The following is a 22,985-nucleotide window of genomic DNA, read 5'->3' on the forward strand; positions in this document are numbered from 1 at the left end:
CTGAATTTTTTCTTCTTTCTCCTTTAAAACAGTTGTTTGCAGGAAAAAATAATACATGGCTCTCTGGTCTCTGAGGTATGGAGCATCCTACTATTCCTCTTTAACAATAGTCTTTCAAATAAATATGCTGCTTATTGGCTCAGCCAGTGAGATTTGTCACACATACAGATGCAAAATATATTTGAAAGACTTATCTGTCATGTAAGTTTTTAAAACTATTTCCCCTCATTGTAACTTTCTGGCAATTAAGACTACTGATTTACACGATAGCAATTTAATCTATTGTCTTGAGAATCAGACGGATGTGACGTTTGGTCTTTATCTTTCCTTTTAAATGAACAAGAGTTCCTGGCTTGTACAAAAACAGACCAAAGCCATTCCAGTCCTGTCTTCTGAAGGAACACGGGAACAATGGTGTTGTAGGCTATAGGGGGTAACCGGAGGAGCTCCTTGTTCACGTGCAAGAGGAATCTCGCACAGAAGAAGGTACATTAATTTCTAATTAAGCCAGTGATAAAATTATAGAGTGTTACATACTGGTAGACCTTATTTGATTGATTGTGTTCTGATTTGGTAGTGGCACCTGCTCTATTAGAATTGGGGGAAACTTCAAGTCTGCAGCTTAGAACAAACTGGGAGGTAGAAGGGGGCTGAAGAGAAAGGTTTATACCCTGTCTTTTTTTTCTCTGCCTGCTTTGTAAAACTGAAGGGGTAAAAAAAAAAATAAGCAATATCTGATTTGGTCGCAATGACACAGTGCATGCACTAAAAATACACTAGCAAGTGTGTAATCTGAGAATAATGCCTATTGTTTTCTTTACCATTACTCTGTAGTCACATTCCCATGCAGTTGCCACTTCTGAGCTATCTTGCAGCAGTAACAGCCTTATGTCAGGTTGGCATTTTCAGCATTATATGAGACTGAGTTTTATAATAGATCTTTCTTCTCCTGCCTTTTGTAAATAAGGCAAACTCGATGTTTGTTTATGTGGCTGAGAATTGGACCTACATAATTGACATCAATAAGAAGTGCGTGTCTGTAAACTGAAATCAGAATTTGTCTTTGTAAAATGTATTCTAGTCTTTAATTGGAGGGTCTTTTAGAGAAAGGCATGTCTGGTCTCCTGGAATTAATATATTTAAGTATGGTATATTTAAGCCTCTCTAGTTGCTTATACAATCACTGAAATTTACTCGCTTAAATGGAGCTCCCTACAGCTTTCATCCATTAATGGCTAATGTCTTGCCACAAAATGCATCTGTAGTTCGCCATCTGCATGATACTCATAACCTATTATTATTTTTAAAGGCCTGGCAGTACAGGAGGTAGTTTATAGACATATGGAGAGTCAAAGCTGACATTTTGGTTGTAGAAAGCAGGAGGCAATGCTAAAACTGATTTTGGTGAATGGAATTTTTCCCCAGGGTCTCTGATCTCTGCATGATTTCCCCCCCTTTACTTCTTGCCCCTTATCTCAGGCATATTATCACCCTGATGTCAGTGGATTATAAGCATGTGGTTATAATGGTCTGTCAGCCAGAACTGTTGGCTGCTGCGAAACCTTTATATTCTGTCCCTTCATGGATGTTTGGGCAGGACGCAAACCTCATGCAGCAGAGGTGACTTCTTCTGGAGTCAAGTTGGCTGATCCAGTCTAGTGTGCTTCTTCATGTCAGGTTGTCTGATGAATAATGCTGCCTATTGAAGGGTTTTGTGTGTACAATGTATTAATTCAGGTGGATCAGGATATGTGTGTACATTGGGTTGTATTTTCTGTGGAGGTAGCCCACATTTCCCTGGAACGAGAAGTGAAAATAGGAATAAAGAATGGTTATTCTCCTATGTTACCTATTTAAAGAAGCATAGGTGGGTAACCAAATTACTGTGAAAGTCTGCATGGATTACAGCTATCTGAAATGTTGTAGAACCTCAAAAATAACTTTATAAAGAAGTTATAGAAAATGGTGAGTTGTTGTGAAACAGACTGAACGCCCCACACTGAGAATATTCTAATCTCTCTCATTCTGAATTTTGACAGATGCTCCTCTTGGCAGTGCTGCTAACAAACCTACTGCTGGCCACGGCAATATCAGGTAGGAAAACATGCTTACTTTCCTGGTGTCTAGGAGCTCCAGTATGTTTTCACTGTTCCTTTTGTAAGATTTCCCCGCTACCACCTGCTTTTTGCCCATCTAATCCTGCAATCCTGGCTCAGGCAATATTCTCATCGTGCTGGAGCCTTTGATAAAGTGACTCCTTTTGTCTCTTTACCTTGCAACAAGCACTATGTTGGGTCACAAGGAGTCCCTGAAGTCAGTGATGTTTGGCTGAACAAATTATGGGGTTTTGCTACTGCCCTATTGATTTTAATGGGATTGCAGGCAGGCACAAATGAATGAATGCACAGCATTCCTCAAAGGATCAGGACTGAAATTACCCATGTGAGGTTTGGGCCAGTAGAAATAAAGCAAAAAAGCCATTTCACTAATGCACATAATAAAAAAATAAATAAATCTGTGCTTGATCCTATGGAATGTCATGCCAGGCATACAGTCTGCCTATAAGCTAGAGCTGAAGGTCCAGGACATGCAATGATCAATGGTGATAAAATCCAGCCAATAAATTCCTGAACTACAAAATGATTGTTTTATGTTGCGAGTTATGTTGTGTTTTGGTATCCAGGATCATCAGGTTCTTTGCTTCAGGAGTCATCAGTTTCCCGTTGCAGCCTTTTTGGGAATGATCACATCAAAACTTTTGATGGTTCTTTCTACAATTTTGCTGGGGACTGCAGTTACCTCCTTGCTGGGGACTGTCACAAGCGCTCCTTCACACTCTTAGGTGAGTCTGAGCAAGATACCAAGAAGTAACAACTGCAAAATGTTGTAGGGATGTGGCATTGCACTTGTGCTGGGTTCCATCACTGAGAAGAAAAGACAAATAGTTGCCCTTTGTCAGATAGGATGGACCTCTGCATAAAAGGATCTTGTTTTTCTTTGTGTTGTTTTTTGAAAGTAGGATTACTTCTGAGGAAATGCTGTCACTTTGGCTTCTGTTATCCCTTGGTAATATAGCTTAACTAAGCTGCCAAGGAATGGAGATTTTCTTACTGGCTCTTCTAAAGAGGGAAAGTGAGACCTTTTTTAATTTTGAATATGCTAGGGGAATGTGGCTGTTAAAGCTGAGTACAGGAATAGGAACTACATAACCCTGTAGAACTAATTTTACCTGTTTGCTAAAGTCCCCCAGTAAGAGAAATTCCACCCTGCAGGACAAAAAGCCTTTGATTTAGCATGAGCCTCTGCAGTGTTATTCTTGGGGATGGGCAAGAGATTATATGAGAACCAAAACTGTGTATTACTTTAATACCAAACTCTTCTGGTAGATATTCTTATACTCACTACTAACTATTGTGTATTAGTCATAGTTCAAGATGGCTTTTTACTGACTACAAGTAAAATGAAATAAACTGATCCCATCACTCTGAAAAGGATCCATATACCAATTTAAATAATTTTCTTCTTCTACTTGAACAACTTGATACAAATTTTTTTGTATATAGGAGAACCCACCAGCATATGTGAAGTATATATTGATTGTAGTATTTTATGTGATCTATTAAATCTTTAAAAAAACCCAACAAACCACCAAATCATCATGAGCAGACACTTTATGTTCATATTGGGCACATAAGCATGGCATAATCTTTTTTTTTTTTTTTGATTCCTATCTTAGTATATGTGTGTGGGTGGACACCTGGCTGTGAAGTGCAATCTGCATTGCTGAGTAAAGCGTCTAGGTCTGGGCAGAACTGGAGGTCCAGAATGAGTGGTGCATTGCACAAGGACCTGCTGTAAAGTCAAAGCTAGACAACAGGCAAAAGCAGAGAAAGAACTATGTCTGACACCACGCCCCCCTCTTCTCTCTCAGAGCTTAAGAAAGTTGTCTCCATCTCAATGTGCTGCTCATTTTGAAAAATTCAGAGGGAGTTTCCCCCCTCCCCCCCCGCCTCCCCGAGTTGAATTGCCAGTATTGGCATCCACCCCTTAAAGACCAGTTGAGATGCTTAGAGGGCTTATCAAGAACGAAGATATCCAGGCTCAGTTCTTCCACCAGTTCAACGGATTCAAACCCCTTCCCTTACTGCTAAGCTATGGGTTGTTCTTGGGAAGAAACTAGGAAAGGAAACAGCAAGGCAGATCATTGGGCACATCTCATGAAAACTTCTCCAGTGTGTGTGGTAGGATGGAGAATTCACTGGCTAGAGACAGTAACGGGGAGAGCGTGAAACCACAGCCAGTGCCAGGTCATGTGCCTGCCAGTGGCTGATGCCAGCCCTCATCTTGGGACTATCTGTCCATTTCACGTTAAACAACTATGGGATGAAATAGATAGGTGGCTTCTGGAAAATGTTAGATGGTATGCTCCTAACCCTGTATTGTGTACTTACCGGTTGTCCCGAGTCCCAGAACTAACAATATATGCTTATGTCTTATCTCTTCAGGTGACTACCAGGATGGGGAGAAAATTGGTTTCTCTATGTATCTTGGAGAATATTTCAATCTTCGCTTCTCTTTAGATGGAGGTGTGATGCAGGAAGACAAAAGGTACCTGTGGGAACAAGTATTCCAGCAGAAAAAAACCTGATGTTTTTTGTGTGTCATGTTCTGAGAAATTCCTATTTTTCTTCACAGGGTTTCCATACCTTTTGCCTCCAATGGCATATTTATAGAGAAGGAGGCAGGTTACTATAAAATATCTAGTGACGAGCATGGCTTTGTGGTGAAGATTGATATCAGTGGGAATATTCAGATACTCCTTCAAGAAAAGCACTATAATAAGACCTGTGGGTTGTGTGGCAACTTTAATAAATTTGCTGAAGATGACTTTAGAACTCAGGAAGGTAAGACTATGACTAACTGATTGTATTTTAATGCATGCTCTGCACACTTTTCCTGATGGATGATTCAACAAAGGTTTTGCTGATCCAGCAAAATGCTTCTATAAAACCTGTCAGGTACCTCATCTTGGTGTGCTGAAAAGCTGTCTAAGTTCTTTCATCTTCTGTTCTCCTGAAAGGAAATTGCTGTCACATCTCATTCCTCAGCAAAGCCCAGAAATCTGAATTCAACACTTTTAGAAACCTGGAATCTTGAAATACAAAGATAAAGCTATGGGCTAAACAATGTGCAATATCATGTGTGGGGAGACTGACTAGGAGAAGACCCAGTAAAAAAAGATGTGAGGAACACTTGTTGATTCAACTTCTAATTTTTCATGAGTTAGACAAGTGGGAGTAAGAATAGATAGTGTTGCAATAACAGAATAGTAAATCTTGGGGGTTGGTACTGGCGGGTTTGTACTTGGATTTGGCATGGGATGCTGTTCTATAAAGTGGTTACATTTTAATGAAATTTCCCAGTCTATATGCACTGTTGGATTGGAGGTATATTGGTATTATATCACACTACAGGAGGTATATCACACTATAGGGAGAAACGAGACTGCTTTTGCTGCTCTATACACCTTGTTTGCAAAGTCTGCCAGTGTGGGTGAAGACTAAGAGTTTTGGAAAAGTCCTGAACATGACTTTGAAGGACTGCTCTTGATTTGTGGTATTTCAGAATGTCTTTTAATTCTTAGCACTTACCTGAAGAGGAAAGGTTTAGAGTAAAGTTAGTTAATACTTTACATTATCAATTTAATATATTAATGTATGTATTAAAAATAAATGATACAGAAAATAGAAAGGGAGACAAAGCAACTTGGAGAAGAGCCTAGCAGGGCTCTAGAGATGTGTCTTACTGACACTCGGGATACACAAGCATAGCTTCAATGTACAGATCCATGCCCCACCTCCCCCCACCCCCGATTTCATAGTATATTAAAATGATTGATCAGTCCCTCAGCAATGTAAATAATAAGAAACAAACTCAGCTCACGGAATTGCTTGGCAGGGCTTGGTGGATATCTTGATGTCTGAATGAGTTGAGATCTGAAGTTATTACATCTCTTTCTCAAGACAATAAATAGGAGTGAGGCTATTATAGAAAGCAGGAGCAGAAAAGGAGACTGTATTGCCTTGGACTGTTCAAATGCAGAAGATTTGCTTCTGCTCCTCCTGTTTAAATGTTTTGCGTGCTGTATTTGTTTAACACGCCAGAAACTGTATCCTTCCTCTTAAAAAAACCCGGTGCTTTCACAACCGCAGGTGTCCGAATGTAATGAAGTATATGACAGGGCCACTGCTTGGAAGAGCTGAAAAATAATAGAGGAAGTGAGAGAACATGCATAGCTCTTACTGCATGAGGAAGGGCCCTGACTTCTGTAATCTGCGTGGACACAAAGATTTGTGGTTTTTAGCCTGAAGACTAGAATCGTGTCCCAGCAATTTTGCCAGTTTTTTTACTCTGATACAATAGACCTTTCATTTAAACTAATTTAGAAGGAACTAGAATTAATTATGTTTGAATTTGTTGTATCAGTGAGGGATGTCACTGTGCCTACATGTTGTTTGTCCCCTTGGCAGCTCTGCTGGCGGGGTGGTTCATACGAGAGTTTTGTAACTTTCTCCAAGTAAAATCAGCTTTTGATTAATTCGGATCATTTGTGTGTTTTAAAATTTATTTTTAAACTGTTGAAACTAGCCTCCAGGTAAGGGGCAACACAAGCAGCTGGGAGAGGTAATATTCTTTAAATGAAAGACCTAGGCAACCTATTGGTAGCCTGTGAAACGGTTTACTCTTTTCTTTCCACTGCAGTTTTTGTTTGCTCTCCTTTTAGCCTGATTAGATCCCATAAGGGCCAACCCAACCCAGAATGTGAGCTTGGTGTAATGACTTAGCGATCTCAGGACACTGAAAGTTGTCGCCAGACTGAACTCTCCTCTTGTGTCCACTACTTCCTCTTAAAATCTGGGCGTATTTCCATTTGTCAGATCGGGCCCTCAGTTTTAATCTATTAGATATATTTCTGGGCTGGATTTGCATTGATAATAAATACAATAAGATCTTTGGGCTTCAGAATAATAGGCAATGGAAGCAGCACGCAAAGGAAAAAGACAATGATCTAATGTTGCCAAGATTATGGGCTCTCATCTGGAAACCCCTGGGCAGCACTATGGAGACCTGAATGTCAGAGGCAAAGGGAGAGAGATGATGCTGAGATTATGCATCAGGTATTGTGCTATAGCCAATGAGCTTGTCAGATAGCTGAGATGTGTTAAACCTTCCCCCAGGTTTTTTTAAAGTCTGGGCAGGCACCACAAGATGTACTAGCCTTTAAACTACTTTGTTTTACACTGAAATGGTAACCCGTCTGCTTGCTAATAGTCCTTGCCTGGTAAAAGGGGAGCCTGTAAGAACTACTGTGATGGGAAGAGGTCTGCAATTGAAATGTTTTCTTCTGTCTTTTTGTACCATCTTCATATACGCCTGCATAGGAGGAAACTCCTGTAATCTGATGGCCCGTTTCTGGGGCTTCGTTGTGGCAGAGGACCATATTCCAAAGTTGTGTAGAAGTCAGAGTTGTCACGGATAGAATACAGCCCATAAACACAGTCTTTCATGTAATGTCACACATTTAGTCATGGTTTCAACAAAATGGCAATGTTTATGTCAAAAACAAATGAAAATAGGATTTTTCTTTATTTTAGAAAAAAAATAAAATTGTGGTTTGATAACACAGAGGGTTAGTTTGGTTTGCTCCTAAGAAAGTGGATTATGATATAGAAATTTGGATTCTTTTGGGGTGGTGGTGAAATAAGAGGCAAAGCACCTGCTGTATTACTGGACATTACCACTTAAACAGCAAGTAAATAAAGGAGCCATGAGGGAAAGGTGTTTAAACTTAGTGAACAGTGTGTAATTTTTAATTTCTCTTGATATATTTATACTCAGTTTCTATAATCTCTCCAATCATGTGGTATTGTCATGGCGCTCTTATGATTCCTTGCCGTGTTTTGGTGTAGAAACTGAGAACTGGTAGTCTGATGAGAGGATAACATGTTGCTTCTGTGTACACTTTTGATGCTCAGGTATTGAGGCCCTGGAGGTCTAAGTGATGTGACTTAAGTTATGATACCCTAGCAAATTAACATTGGTAGGACCCAGCTTTGGAGGTAATGGCCTTAGGCAGTAGCTCTTGAACCTAAAAAAAAAAAATAAATAAAAATTTATCTCCCCATTAGTTTTAAGAGTTGCAGACACACACTGTCATTCAGACAGAGGATGGCGTGCCAAGTCACTCTCATTGATGTAGCTGGTTACTAAACTAGTTCATCCTATGGAGAAGTGCTCATGCCCTATTAATACTTGCAAACAAGATTGATTATATTGTATGTTGTTGCTAGTTTATTAGATATGGCAGTAAAACCAAGCCAGCTGCCCCTTGAGAGTTTGTTCTCGCACTTTAAGCATAACTAAAAATATAGAAAGAAAGTTCTTGGAAGCTTTACAGGGTTTTTTTGTTTGTTTTTTTGTTTGGTTTTCCCCTAGATCGTAATAAAGGAGTTAATTTCTCCTCTGCTTTTTCTTGACAGCTAGGCTCTGGTCCTCTATAGCCATTCTGTGAAAGCTTCCAAGACTTGGTAACTGACGTCATCATACATGTCTAACTGGTTGCCAGTCTTTGCTCATATCACAAACATGAAGTTGAGTCCATTCTAGATGCTCAGATATCTGTTTGGCAGCCTTCAGCCCGTGGCATTTGGGTGTCTCGTGATCGTTGTCATGAGCGTTTTCCAACTGGAGATCCAAAGCACAGACCAAAAGAGATGACTTATGTAATAGTATGGAGGAACTCTGACACAACACGGGCAACTTGATCTTGAAATCTCCTTAGGGCACGCACACGGGAGCAAGTTGCCAAAACCTGCCAAAACGTAGCCTTGCAGCATGTTAGTGATCAAAGGGCATGCTCTTACCCTGCAGAAAGTGTAAGGTAATTTCTCCCCAATGAGAGAGGCTGAAACACAAGCTCACAGAGCTTATTTGTGTGCCTGTAGCCTCAGTCTTTGCCCTGTACTCTTATCGTTGAGCTGTCTCACAGCAATACTGCTGCGAGAGGCACTTGGATGTTTAGGTCATCATGAAAGCTTATTTGTGCAGAAGAGCTCATTCAAGTCCAACACAGGGCTATTAATCCATCATTTTGTTATTTGTGCATGTTACATGCTCTTAGCTTTATGGGAAAAAAAAAAAAAGCCAACTCAAATTAATCCAGTGTCCCATTATGCTTTTCTTGGTACTGGCAGGAAGCGTGTTTCTGGGAATACATCTCCAAATTACAAAGACTTTAATGATAAAACAATACCTGTGGCTAATTTTGAATAAAGGCTTGATATTCTGAGCCTGCTCCAGCTGTCAGCAACACATTCCAGCCTTTTAAGCTGCTGAAATACTGAATATACGATGCCACTGGTGAGGTGAATATAGGTTAAACAGGTAGAAGCAGACAGTATCTGCAAGCAAAAATCTGATGTTTCAGGTAATGTTTTTGTTCTAGAAGTAGTATATATGCATATGACTCAATATGCAACTTCCCTGTGTGTGGTATCTGTTATAGGAAGCTTTTAAAGCATGTTCCAAACTCACAGTGATGGTAGTGCAGGTAATTTTTTTTTTTATTCTTTTTTCCCTTAAAAAGAGAGAAAAGTTTTTGGTCATTCTGAAATCCAAATTTCTTGGCATTTTAAAGGATATCAGTAATTTGATTTTAGGCAAGTTTAAAGCTTTTGTTTGGCCTAAGTAAATGATCTCATTTTCTTTTTTAAATTTTAATTTGAAAGCAAAGGGGGATAGATTCACAAGGGAATTCAGCTGTCGCTTACAAACAGTACAGATGAAGAAGACGTGCCTTGTACCTGTCTTCATTATATGGCATTCGTCTGAGATGCCAGAAACCTGCATTTACAACCCATTCTGGTTCATTCAGAATTTGGAATCAAAGTTATACATTTTTTTGTTGCAAGAAGTGTGCCTTCATCACTGGGCTTTAGAGTTTTGGAGATGGCTCTTTCCCTTTCTTGTGTTTAATATTATTTGTTTTATATTCATTGAACCAGAGAGGACAAGAAAGACTTTATAGCCCATGACTTCAATATTTCATATCATTAATTTGGTCCAAACTATGGATCAGTTTTTGGTCATCCTTGCCAATAGTTTTGCTTGTCTGGAACCATGTAGTAAACCATGTAAAACTGTGTAGAAATACAGAACAAACACCCTTCCCCCAAACAAAAAACCCCTGTTGCTTGGTAAATAACCACCACATGAAGGTTTACACATCTCTACTCACAGTATTGTAGTATCTTGAACAAATTCTTGCATGTATTTTACAGATGAGTTAACAGACCCTGGGAGAGTTAACCTGATGGGCCTATGGCCATATGGAAAATCTGCAGGAGGTCCAGGGAGGGAGGTCGGGTTCCAGCCTCCCACTCGTGTACCTTGAGCATGAGGTGGTTATTGCTAACGCTTCACCTTGCCTGACCATCAGTCTCAAAGTAAACAAGCTTTGAGACCCAGATATCATAGCGAACACTGATTTTTCTGTCAAGAGTGAACATAATCTATCTGAAAATCAGAAAAGTGAAAGCAACTGTTCTGACCATAAAAAAAAAAAGAAAAGAAAAAAGGGGGGTGAGTGGGGAGGGAAGTCTTGCCCAAAACATGTCAGTGTGGTTTTGGTGTTTTTCTTTTTGGTTTGTTTTGAGGTTTTTTTGTGGTTTTTTTTTTTGTGGTTTTTTTTTTTTTTTTTGTCCTCTCCCCCGGGGACAGAGACATGAGGGCAGCAATTAGAGCACTAAAGTCATAGCCCAACAGAATGTCCCTGGAGGCCCTACCTGCTGCTCAGGTGGTTGGTACGTGGCCCTCTCCTGGAGGACCTTAGCAGGGCCATCAAAGCGGTGGGATGTTTCTGGGACGAAGGGAGAAGCCGAGATTTGGGTTGTGCTTTAACAGCTACCTCAAACCCATCCTGCATGCTAACTAGCTGCCTGGGGGTCTCGGCTGTTGAGCAGCCAGTCTGTACTATTGTCCACATCAGGCTTTGGTTCTTCAAGCACTTGTCTTGTGTCCAAATGCTTTGTTTTCACTACCTTTTGTGACAGCATCTATTTGGAAGACTTAGACAAAACAGGTGCTTTAGCAAAAGTCCTGCCTGGGCCTTTGGAGGGTTTCTGGGTGTAGGGCTCTGATGAGCCCTGGTTAGGAGTTATTTCTCCAGAATCTTGGCTGCTTAGAGAAAAAAGAAAAACTGAACATGGAAGGAACAGAAGGAAAACAAAACCCTGCTGTGTAGGAGAGGAGGGCAGTCGTGCTGCATGGTGGGTGTGCAATGCCAGAGTAGGCAGCTGAGCTGCCCGGCTGCTCTGTTAATAGTATCACCTGCGCCCTTAAGAAACCCCAGAGTTTTTTAGTCTGTTTTTGTTGTGTTGTCCCTTTCACCGCCTTTGCTTTCCTACCCCTCGAGTCCTTCAGCAGAAGGAAATGAAGGTGTTGGTGAAAGGTAGTGGTGGTGGCAGCTGTTCTTGCCTCTACCCAGAGCAGTCGGATGTGCCGGGGACAATTCTCCATCCCCGCTTTTCTTCCTGAAGCCTCATCAAGTAGATGGAGTGTTTGGGAATCACCACACCGATCGACAGGGTGTGTAGCGCAGAGTATGGGTTGAAGAGTCCTCTCCAAAGTTACCCTCTGCAGAAAGAACTTACCCCCGTGACCCCAATTTGTTAAGCAGCTTGGTGGCCCCGGAGTCACTTCATAGTTTCACTTTAGAGCTCTTATGAAGGTCAGTGAAACCTTCATGTCCTCCTGCTTTTCACCTTTCCGGGAGCATGGATTATGTCTTACTGTGTGTTTGTAAAGCTGCTCATTCAATGAAAATACAAGCACGCTGAAAATACAGGTTCTATTGAATCTGTATTATTGAGAGTAATAACTAATGGTATTCAGTGAAATACTGTGCATCTTTAGTGACTGCATTGTTTAGCATTGAGGACAAAGCTTCTGGGGAAAATCAGGCTGGCAAAACATGCAGGCAAAGTTTTGCAGCACTTTCATTTTAAAGTCATAGTGCCTCTCCAGCCCTTTATCCATTGCCATAGGTCACTTAAGGCTACACTGGACACATCACAGGAAAAACACACTGTCAACTGATCTCTCAATTCATTATTATCCTAGATCTTTACTGTTGTGTGTTGAGGAGGCTTACCTGGGGCAGGACCTTGGGCTACTGAGCAAACCCAAATTGATCAAGTATTGCCTGTTCCAAACAGCTTGTAGCTCAGTTTAAGGGCCCCAGGACTTTGCAAGGAGGAAGAACTTCTCTGGCAAGTTGTTGGCAAATTGCTCGTGCCTGTGGAATGGTCTGCTAACATATAGACAGGTACTGGCAACAAGAGAGTTTAAAGGGCAGGTTTCAAAAAACCCAAACCACACCACAAAAGTTTTGCAGTTGTTTATTTTGAAAAAATCTTACTTGAAAGTGTTAATTGTATAATACAGCAGAAGAATTAAAATAGTGTAATACAAATGTTGCATAAAAGAACTACATAGGAGGTATGAATTAACAAGCACCACAGAAGAAGAAGAAAAAAAAATCTAATGGAGGGGGAGAAATGAAAAAACAGGTGATCAGCATTTCAGGGCCAACCGTTGTTCCAACCTTCAAATCTTAACTTGTGGGTAAATGAGGATCTGGTAGTACCTGCCAGTGGGAACCTCAACATGGACACGCATTCAGAGCCAGAGGAACACTACTTCAGAGCGGAGCCCATCTCCTGTTATGTTACTGTTAGTGTGAGACTGTATTGGTGCAAACAAAAGAGGATGTATTTAATTTGGCACCTTGCTTCTCATCAGACTAGATTTCATTGTTTAATCTTTACAGTCTGTGGTAAGCTAAAGGGCTGTGCTCTTCTTGTTGCTGTTTTTCTTTTTCTATGCTGAGTTTTGGCTGCATAGACGAAAATTTCATGCCTTTTACCACCTCTCCCTGTCATCCTTTCCTTCGAGTCTTCCTCCTTTGACATCTGCTGTGGGCCTAACGTATGCTACATTTATTTATAAGTCCCTAACTTCTAGTTTACAAAAAAGTCTACTAAAGGCTACTGGCTTTATTACATCCACATTAGCCTTCTCAGTGTAGTTTTCATGACTACCCTTTAGTTTAGGAACAGTTTTAGCTTTCAGTATATTCTGTGTGTTTGTACTTAATGTACAGCAGGTAGCTCAATTAAATTTTTATTATATGTACATATATATTGTGATATATTATAAAAATACAAAATATAAAAACATTATATAGCAATATTTGGGAAGCATTTCTTTTACTTTCCAGATACAGTCAGGGTCATATTTCAACATATTCTCTGCATAAGTTCTTGGGAATGCGTTAACAGTGGCAACTGATAGTCTCACATGCAACACAGTAGGGTTTTAAAAAGCAAAGTTACAGAACTGAGAGTCATGAAATTAACTGTTTTGTAGCAGGTACCCAGAGAAAGAAGCAGAGGTAGTCCTCAAATCAGCCAGGCCATGGGAGGCAAAAGGAGGAGCAGGGAACATTCCCTTTCTGGGAGGATCCCCCCTTCTCAAAACGATGGAGCAAGAGAAGCGGAGATGTGGCTTGCATCTCCCAGGAAGCGGCAGCCATACAGATTAACTCCTTCAGTTTTGCTTTTATGCAAAGTGGGTGCAAATCTTGCCAAACCTGGGCCAGGAGCTGCCTGTAATAGGACAGGGGAGCATGTTTCAGGACAGCTTACGTGGTAAGATCACGGGCCCGTGTCAGTTTGGTGTATGCTAAGTTTCTTTGCACACAAGATTTAGTTTCAGATAGAAGGAGAAAATCAAGGTTAGCTGGGATCAGGAATGCCAATACTTTCTTTGGTTAGGGAGAGCAGCTTCATTTTGTCTGCCTCTAATACATCCTGTGTTTTACTGACAACTTTTAAATAATTGGACAATGTGTAGGCACACTTAGGTTTCTGTAGATTATAGCTGACCAGCAAATAACTCCTACCATGTTCACGCAGGTGTGAGAAGTGCTGGGGGCTGCCTTCTGAAGGCTTTAGTCTGTCCTTGAGCTCAGAGAGGTCCTCTGCAGGAGTTAGTCCAGATCACTGAAAGCGGCTTTTCTACAGTCAATCTATTTGGAATAGGAACTTATTTGACATGACGGTTTTTATTTTTAAAAACAGCTTTCAGCAGACTATCATGTTGATGATAGCCAATAATGACCACCTGCTTCTCCTCTTCATTCACAGGGACCCTTGTGGGAAATAGCTATGATTTTGTAAACTCCTGGGCTTTGCACAGTGAAAACAAGCGGTGCAAGAGAGTGCAGACTCCGAGCAACACCTGCAACATTTCATCTGATATTGTAGAGAAGGTTGGTGCCACAAGATGCCATTTGGGTTTCTGTCCTCCGCTACCTGAAGGCAGCTTGCCTGCCCTTTGGCAGAAGAACACAAACGCTTCCTTGAATCTATGTCTGTACCTAACGTGGTCCTCCCTCAGCAAACGGGTTAGGATGCGAGGTACGGGAGATAGCCGTTTTGGGTTTCTGAGGTGCACCACGGTCTGAAATAGCTATACTGGCCACTGATCTCTGGAATGAGGTGTGCAGCTCCTCGTCCAGCCTGGCAGGAGTTAACCACGGGGCTGGTGGTAGCCATACGTAGGTCCGTGCCGTGGTGCAGCAGGGTCAGATGCAGGCAGAAGGTGGAAGGGACATGTCCACAGCACATGCCTGTGCTGTCTGTGGGTACTCCCAGCCTCTCTGTAAGCCAGTGTGGGGCTGACGCAGGATGCAGCTGCGTGCTTGTGGTTTCTGACCTGACAACTATGTGCCCTCCCTGCAGACTCTGGCTGGTGCTAGCAGGAGGATTTCTGCATTGGGTTGCCTGGTGTGGGCACCACAACCACAAATAGTATTTGTGAATATGTTGCAGTTCATATATTTTGGAGTCATTGGAGCAGGAAGATGCTTCAGCCAGGCTATTTTTGACTGAGGAGATGTTCTCTGTAGGTGTTGCAAAGGCTTTGTGCCACCAGGCTATCTCCCTTGCCAGGAGGAGGAGGTTCCTTCAGCTGTGCACATAGATAGTAGCTCTGGTTTGTTGAAGAAACATAGAACTGCTTGTCTCGGCCAACTCTGTGACCCCTTTTGCTGCATCAACCTTTTTGTTCTCCTCATTTATAAGTATAAACATGGTCCTTGTTTCCCTTAGACACAGGGCGGACACAGGCAGATGGTCACCAGCTCAGGGAGGAAAGTAGCTTTGAATATATACTGACTGCATGTGGTATTACAGGTTATGACTGTCCTGGTAAATTGAGCCTTCATCCATTGAGGGTTTGCATCTGATCTCATGTCCCCTGTTGTAAATCAGAATGATGTGGTGGGTGCCAGGTTTAGATTTATACTAGAGTAACTGAGGCCAAAATTTAGCCGTCGGTTTTTTGCTATGCAAGTCCTGTAGACCAATACTTCTTAAACTAGGCTCTAATTTCTCAAGATTAGTAGCACTTCCTGGAACATACCTGCCCTACAGCTACTTCGAGTGCTGGTTTCCTAGTTACCTGGAAAAAGCTAAATAGAACTCAGACAAGCTTGCAAAGTTCCAACTGTTTATATTTCCACTAAGCTTTTGGATGGGGATGCTTGTATTAAACATGTTCTGAAATTCAGTGAAGTATGCTCATGCTCCTTAGCACGATAGCTTCGGCCTCACAGCCTGCAAACTTGGCTGAGGAAATAAAGCAGTGATTTCAGTTTGGAAATCTCCAGCCTATGTTTCTTGCTTAAGCTGAGCCAGTGTGCGTGGGGTGTTTCTTTTGGGGTTGGGACGGGTTAACACCTCACTTGAGTAATGGTGCACAGTGCCAAGGGTGTGACCAAAGCATGAAGGGTTTCAACCTGACCAAGATGTCTTCTGAGGGACAGGACTGCATTTTAAATCCAGTTAGAGCTCTAGAACAGGGCTAGTTTTGCGACTGGTTGTGGCCACTGGAATTTTACCTGTTCAGGCAAGTTTAATGTTTAGAAAAAGTCAACATTGCAACTGAGGCCAGGGAGTGGCATGCAGGGTGAAATCCTATCTGATGGATAGACTGAAACTGATGTGAGTTTTATATGGATCATGTTAAATATTGATGGTTTCTTGGATCAAGTTTGCTCTCTCGCAAACTGGATGAAATTATCTTCTCTCTCGTGTAAGTTCATGAGCTCACAGCATTTAACATTGGCTTAATTTATTCACTGTGCAAGAATAAACACAGCAGTATTAATAGAAGTCCAGCCAAACGAGTGCCTGCTAAAGAATGCAGGGCTCTTTAATAGTGCGCTTTGTTTGCTTGCTTCAGCTTCAGGAATGTAAATCTCCTCCGTCTCCCAGCCTCCCTCCCTGCCAGGCGGTCAGCTGCTAGGTGAGGAAAACAACAGCTTTGGTTCAGTGCGATCCTCCCGCCCCTGTCCCCCTGCTCGGAGTAGATTTGTGGTTTTCTTTGCCCTCTCTGGCCACCCCCCTGCCCCGGCACCCTTGGAGAGATGGCTTCCGACTTCTTTGCAAGATGCAGTGAAGCTAGAAAGCCCTGTTGCTCTTTTATCCTCAAATCACAGAAAACATGGCCAATTTTGTGTTCTTTAGTAAGGAAGAGCTCTTGTCTTGATTAATGGCTCTGTGTATCAGCTAAAGGTCTTGACCCAACTCATACTCTTACCCTGCTGTTGCTCTGGGCCTCTCCCTGCCCTTCATCTCCAAAAATATACACACTTAAGTGTGTTTGACTACTGCTCTGCCTGCAGATACGGTTTCTTCTTTGATAGATGTACTCACCTCCTAGGGCTGGAAGCAGCTCGGCATCTGCACAATGGAGCTGCCTGTTGGCTACCTTGTCGTGTGATGTGGAGACCATGCCAAACTGGGTAGTATCGGAGGGAGGGAGCTACTGCCTCACTGCCATGCCCTGCCTCCTCTGGCTGCTGTTTAAATAGTTACCAAAAAGAAAGAGCTTCTCTGTGTTGTCTGATTAGGTTTTCAGCACTTGGAATGCGATGATTTAGGCTACCTGTTCAATGAAGTACTGCAATGTAATAGCCTCTCAGGTGACTAACAGCATGGGGAACATGGATCTTGAAGCATAAAATGGAGTGATATGGATAACTGGTGTAATGAGGCAGTCTGGAAAATAAAAATATAAATGTTTTAAAGCATTATGACTGATTTATGCCTTCTTAGGCATTACCTTTATTTTCTAGATTTCACACCTCTAACAGAAATGGTGGGTGGAGGCCACAGTTCACTGTATTCTTTCTTTTTTTTTTTTCTTTCTTATTAGGAAACTATACCTCTAACATGTTAGATGTGAAAATGACTGAAATTAGAATTCAACTAATTTCTGCTTTTCTTGAAGTTCAGCTTTTGCTGCAATTGGTAAGAAATTGTCCCACTCGTATCCCATGGAGTACTTCCATATGCAATATAAAGAAATAGCATTTATCCCCAGATCTGAAAGCAAGTGGGAGAGGCTTTCAACTTCTGGACTATAATTTGTAATGGTAGAGGTCACAAGCAGGTCCAGCAAAGACATGGACATACTATAATATACTGTATGGGTGAAACTGAAGCCCACTATATCTAAAAATCTCATTTTTTCTGCTCCTGAAATATACAATTAGCTGAATCAACATTCAAGTGAAGTGACTTCTGTCAGTTATGTTTGCTCAAACGTACAGCCAGCATTTGGCTTACTAAACATACTGGCTTTAGATACTTTTTACTTGGAAAGATGGGAGGCTAAATCATTTTCCCTTTGAGTGAACCAAAAGAAGATGTATCCTGAAAAACTATATCCCGTTAGGGCACCAGGATATACCTTCCTGAATGATCTGGAGAAACAGTTCTGTGTATCAATATACCATAGAGTTTAAATTCAAGGGAACGAGAAGGTGTCTCTGCTTTCTTCTGTTACGTTCTAGGTATGTCTCTTTAATGGCAATTGTTAAGCAATAGACAAATACAGTTCATGCTGCAGCAGAAGGCAATGCCCCAGAAATTGGAGGAATGTACAAAATTCCACCTACAGCTCTGTGTGGTGGGACCGGGGCAGAAAGAAGGTCAGCAAGTTTGCAGTCGCTGAGGGTTGTCAGTGCCAGGACACCGCCAACCCATTTAAAGAAACACTTAAAATAGAACTCATGCAGAAGTCAAGCGTGAAGTTTCAAGACCTTCACCTGTATTTTGGGTACTGCAGTCAGTTCTGCTAGTTTTAATCTTACAGCCACTTGTACGCTTAGCACAGTTTCAGCCTGAGCCTTCACTCCCTAGTCTGTTGGTTTAAGGGGTTTCTTTCCTTGTGTCAAGCCACTTCCAGGACTGTTGCTCCATGAGCAGGAACGCTACAGCAGTGGATGAGGCTGCCGATATCTGGTGCTCACCACATATGCGCATTGTTCCCTAAACTAAAGAATAAGGACCTCTTTTAGTTCAACCTGACCACTGAGTTTTAAAGAAGAAAGGAGGGAAAATACAAATAACTTGCAGAATGGTTTAAGTTGGAAGGGACCACTGGAAGCCATCTAATCCAATCCCCTGGTTGTAACAGGGCCATCCTTGGTCAGGTTGCTCAGGTCCTTGTCTGCTCACATTTCAAGTATCTGCAAGGGTGGTGGTTCCACAGCCTCTCTGAACACTTGTTCCAGTTTTTGACCACCCTCATGGTGAAAAAATTTTTTTTGGCTTTGTATCTATTTGGATTTATCCATATTTTAACTTATGTCTGTTGATTCATCACAATAGTTGAGCTATGTCTAAAAGATGGGAAAATTTCAGCTATAATTTCTTGTGTGAAGTCACTGGAAAGTCTGAAGCAATTTGGATGGCAAGAAAACCTTTATGCAGAGAAAATGAACTGTTTGTTGCTTTCTAACATATATCACTTTGTTTCTTGATAATCAGCTAGAGCTCGGTCGCTAGCTATCTTGTTATTGAACAAGACCGAAGAACACTATAGGAAAAAAAAAAAAGGCGGGGGGTTAATTTTATGGGTTTTTAGGTGTGTAATCTCCTTTATTTTTACAGTCACTTTCGCATCTAAGATTTACTGGTATGTCATAAACACGGTCATAAAAGATTGTTTCTACCAGTTTTACTATTTAGCGGAATATACAGAGTCTGAGTTGTATTGCAACATAACAGCTAAGTTGTATTACCTTTTTAACAAGGTTATTACTTTATTAAGAAAACTTATTAACACAGCCCTTAATTGGGCTTATTGCATATACTGGTTTTCTGTTGCATTTGATAGTATCTGGAGCAAGGCTTTGATCCAGGAGTTGCTGCGTTGCTCATCCTCTGAATGGCTCTGAGCTCGCTTTCAGTTATATCAGTTCTATCTCGAAGCGCTGCTTTAATAGCTTTTTTGGCTGCTTCTGTTGTTGTTACTTCCACCCTTAGGGCGCTTTTTCAGCTTTCTCCTTCTTCTGCGTAGTCTTGGAGCAGCACCAACCACCATTATGCAGTTCCTGCTCCCTTCCTTCTCATCTTTTTTTCTAGCTCGTTCAGCACAGTGGCTGTTACCTGGGCATCAGAATTATTCCAGGCTGGAGCTGATTTTTTTTTGGAGGACAATCATGTTCGGTGCTATAATGGTGCTTACTTAGCATTGCTTTAAGTTCCATGAGGCCTTTCTCAGAAAGCTCAAAACCTCTCTGTGTATGCAGTTGTTCACGGAGCACTTTGCTGAACTCTGAATGTATTCCCAATGGGCCAGACTTTTCTGGTTGGTTTGTTTTCATAAGCAAGTTCTCGCTTGGTTCAGACATGTACTAGCTTTAGCTGATTACCTGGACAAAAGACCCTTTAGCAAAAAAAGTTTTTTCTATTCAGCAGTTTTCTTATACAGGTATACTATCTGCCATTCAGAGAAGACATCTAGACATCTACTGAACACTCTGGGGTTTTTTTGCTCCATTTTTCATCTCCCCAAAAATGAAAACATGACTTCCCTGCCACTTCCCCCCCCTCTTTTTTTTTTTTTTTTTTTTTTGCACAGTATGTGCTGTCACCTCAGGTACTTGTTAAGATATCCAGGAGTAATGCACCATTACTGTGAACTACTCTGAAGAGCATGCCCTCCCCCTCGACCACTGTGTATAATACCTGAAATATATAGCATGGTTACATCTGCTCATATAAAACACTGACAAATAAGTAGAAGAAAGTTATGCTTCAACAGTTTGTGCAACTGTTTTGCATCGGAAAATCATGTTTACACTTATCGAAACTCAGTGTCATCCTTTCAGAAAGTTGCATTGAGGACCTCAGACTTATTGAACTGTGACATAATGCATACATTAGAGAAAGTCTACGTGGGAGCCTCCCTTGGAGAACTTAGCCATAAACTAAGTTTTCCTTCGGTTTTGTTTCACATATAGCTAAGTTTTGTCTTAGCTTGCTGCCGTCTGAAAGGAGAGGTCTTGGTATCCCCCCCCATCACCCATTACACTAGCTGTCACTGTGCTGATTTAACTGGCGAGAACAGAACAAATTGCTTTTCTTCCTTGGGTTATTTTTCTGCCGTTTATCTGAGTTAAATTGACCGGTTATGCATTGGGCAAGCCAGCAGGAGCAATAGGAACATGTGGCCAGAAGTGGAAAACAAATCTGATTCCTCAGATTCCAGTCAGATGTGATCTTTCACTCTGAAACTTACTCTCTTCCCTCGTTATCTGAGAGATGGTATGGTCATTTTTCTTCTAAGTACCTCCATTGTAAGTTCCTCTCCCTTGCTGTGCGTGTCTTCCTGGTATGGCAGACATCATCTGGTTCTTCACTGGGTAAGAAGCAGTTCATTGCTTCCCTCCATTTGCTGACTGACTGACATGTTTCTGCATGAAACATCCCTTATATGACACTATTTTATAATAATCAGTATATTCATGTACCTCTGTGTATATATGGATGTGGTGAATAAATGGACGTATATCACTACTAGCTTTTGATTATAAAGTTGTTTAACTACGTGATGGTGTTAAATAACAACCATGATGTTATTTAATAAGTGGTGAGTGTGTTGGGAAAAGCTGGGTTTTGTCCCTTCTTCCTGAGACTATAGTAACTCACTTTGTCCTTTTCTTCGTCCTCTCTTTCTACCTTTGCTCTTCACTTGTTGTGCAGGGGGTCATGGAAACCTGCCAGCTGCTAAGAACTTCTTTGACCTTCTCCCGGTGCCACCATCGAGTTGATCCAGAGCCATACATCAATCTCTGTGAAGAAGACATCTGTGCCTGTACCCAGGACATGGACTGTCACTGCTCAGTGTTCCTTGATTACGCAAGAAGCTGTGCTCACGAAGGAGTGATTTTGGATGGGTGGCCTGAAGAGAGCTCATGCAGTAAGCCGATAGGATTATTTATCCCAAATAAGATCATGCCTCTCTTGCAGATTTATGTACTGCAGCTAAAAGCAACTGGTGCTTCTTTAGGATGTTGATTCAGGTTGATTCAGGCATGGCACGTTAAAATATGAAGAGCCTGTCACTTCCATTTGTCTCAAGTGCCTTTGCTCGCTCCCCCTCTCAGCTCTCCATCACCCACCTTTTTGTAGAAATTGTTATCCCTAAGGCAGGTTTGTTTGAATCGTATACGAAGAAGATCCTGAGCTGTTACAGGTCCCACCGTGGTATACAAAGTCAGTGAAGACTTATTTCATACACAAAGGTATAAACTAGGATGTTTAGGAGCTATTTCACATATGGTTCAGATGTGTAACATTATCCAGCCTGTACTTGTAAGTCAGCATCCTCCTGGAAGGCTCTCCTTAACATTTTTTTCATAAAGACAATTGTTTCATCCTTTATATTTTTGAACCAATTACACTGAAATTGAGATGTTGCCTTTTTTAAGCCAAATTTTGTCGAGGTTAGATATCCTGATTGCATCTCGAAATGCTACCTTTATTAGCCCAATGTTGCTGAGGTCAGAGGTCCTGATTGCATCTCTGCTAAGATTTTTGTAACAAGGAAGTGCATAGATTGACTGGGATGGATTGCATTTATAGAGGAAAGGTCACGTTTGCACCCACTGTTGATATACACATATACCTCCACTGGAGAACCCTGGTTAAATACATAAGCACACAAATGAAGAATAATAAGAAGAAATGAACCCTCTAATATAATGTTCTCAATAATTTTTCTCATGTTCTTATGTTATACAGAAAGCACAACTTTCTTGGCATGTTTATGTTAATTGATTTCATGGGGTAACTGACTGATTTTTACTGACAACATTTTCTTCTCTGGTAAAGATACTCTGCTATTGGCCACCACTAAAGAAAACTGTGCCTTCAGGTAATGGTTAAGGCAGGAAGATACAACCACTTGTTCAAGGGATTGTACACCAGAAGGGAGTCTTATTTCTAGCAGTAATTTGTTACCTTTCCATTAGGACATAAAAGGGACCCGATGAAAACTTGTCTCCTTGCTGAGGGTGCAAGCCAGAGAACCCATTTTTGCTAGGGCTGTCTAAGTCTAACTAAAGCCATGAGTGAAATGAATCCCTCTCTGTTCCCAGGAGTTTTAGAGCTTGTTTCTAAGCCTTGGCTTCACAAACCATGTTTTTTCTTAGTCAGGAGAAGAGAGGTGGCCTGCTGCCACATCAGGAGCTTAATTTTCCATCAACCTTCATCTGTGCTATGATGCTTTCTCAGGAGATGATGATGATGGTTGTGTTGGAGGCATGAAACCCTCTGCTGCATTGGAAGGGCTCTAGTGCTGGGCATACTGTACTAGTGTGAGCTGGTGCCCAAGCCCTGGAGCCACAGAGGGCAAGACTTCTCCTTCATTACCCTCCCACCTCCTTCAATAGAGGATTTACTGGGAAAGAGCAGGCTTTCTTCCCACTCCATGCCCACGTAGTCTTGCGGGGTATGTCTGTGGATCGGAATGAAGGAATGGCTATAGTGTGTGCTTGCATAATG

At 41.5% G+C, this 22,985-nt stretch overlaps 1 protein-coding gene across 1 annotated transcript in view; it reads left to right on the top strand.

The window, feature by feature from the left end:
• The first annotated feature begins 313 nt into the window (after window positions 1–313).
• Window positions 314–22,985, top strand: part of VWF (von Willebrand factor) — a 145,309-nt gene continuing 122,637 nt past the window's right edge. Inside the window, exons 1-7 of the mRNA XM_049822206.1 lie at window positions 314–486; window positions 2,040–2,094; window positions 2,684–2,842; window positions 4,506–4,608; window positions 4,696–4,904; window positions 14,268–14,392; window positions 21,183–21,399. Of these exons, the coding sequence (XP_049678163.1) occupies window positions 2,040–2,094; window positions 2,684–2,842; window positions 4,506–4,608; window positions 4,696–4,904; window positions 14,268–14,392; window positions 21,183–21,399 (868 nt within the window). The 5' untranslated portion in view covers window positions 314–486. The remainder of the gene's footprint in view (window positions 487–2,039; window positions 2,095–2,683; window positions 2,843–4,505; window positions 4,609–4,695; window positions 4,905–14,267; window positions 14,393–21,182; window positions 21,400–22,985) is intronic.

The sequence above is a fragment of the Accipiter gentilis genome, chromosome 18, assembly GCF_929443795.1.
Source record: "Accipiter gentilis chromosome 18, bAccGen1.1, whole genome shotgun sequence".
Lineage (NCBI taxonomy): Eukaryota > Metazoa > Chordata > Aves > Accipitriformes > Accipitridae > Astur > Astur gentilis.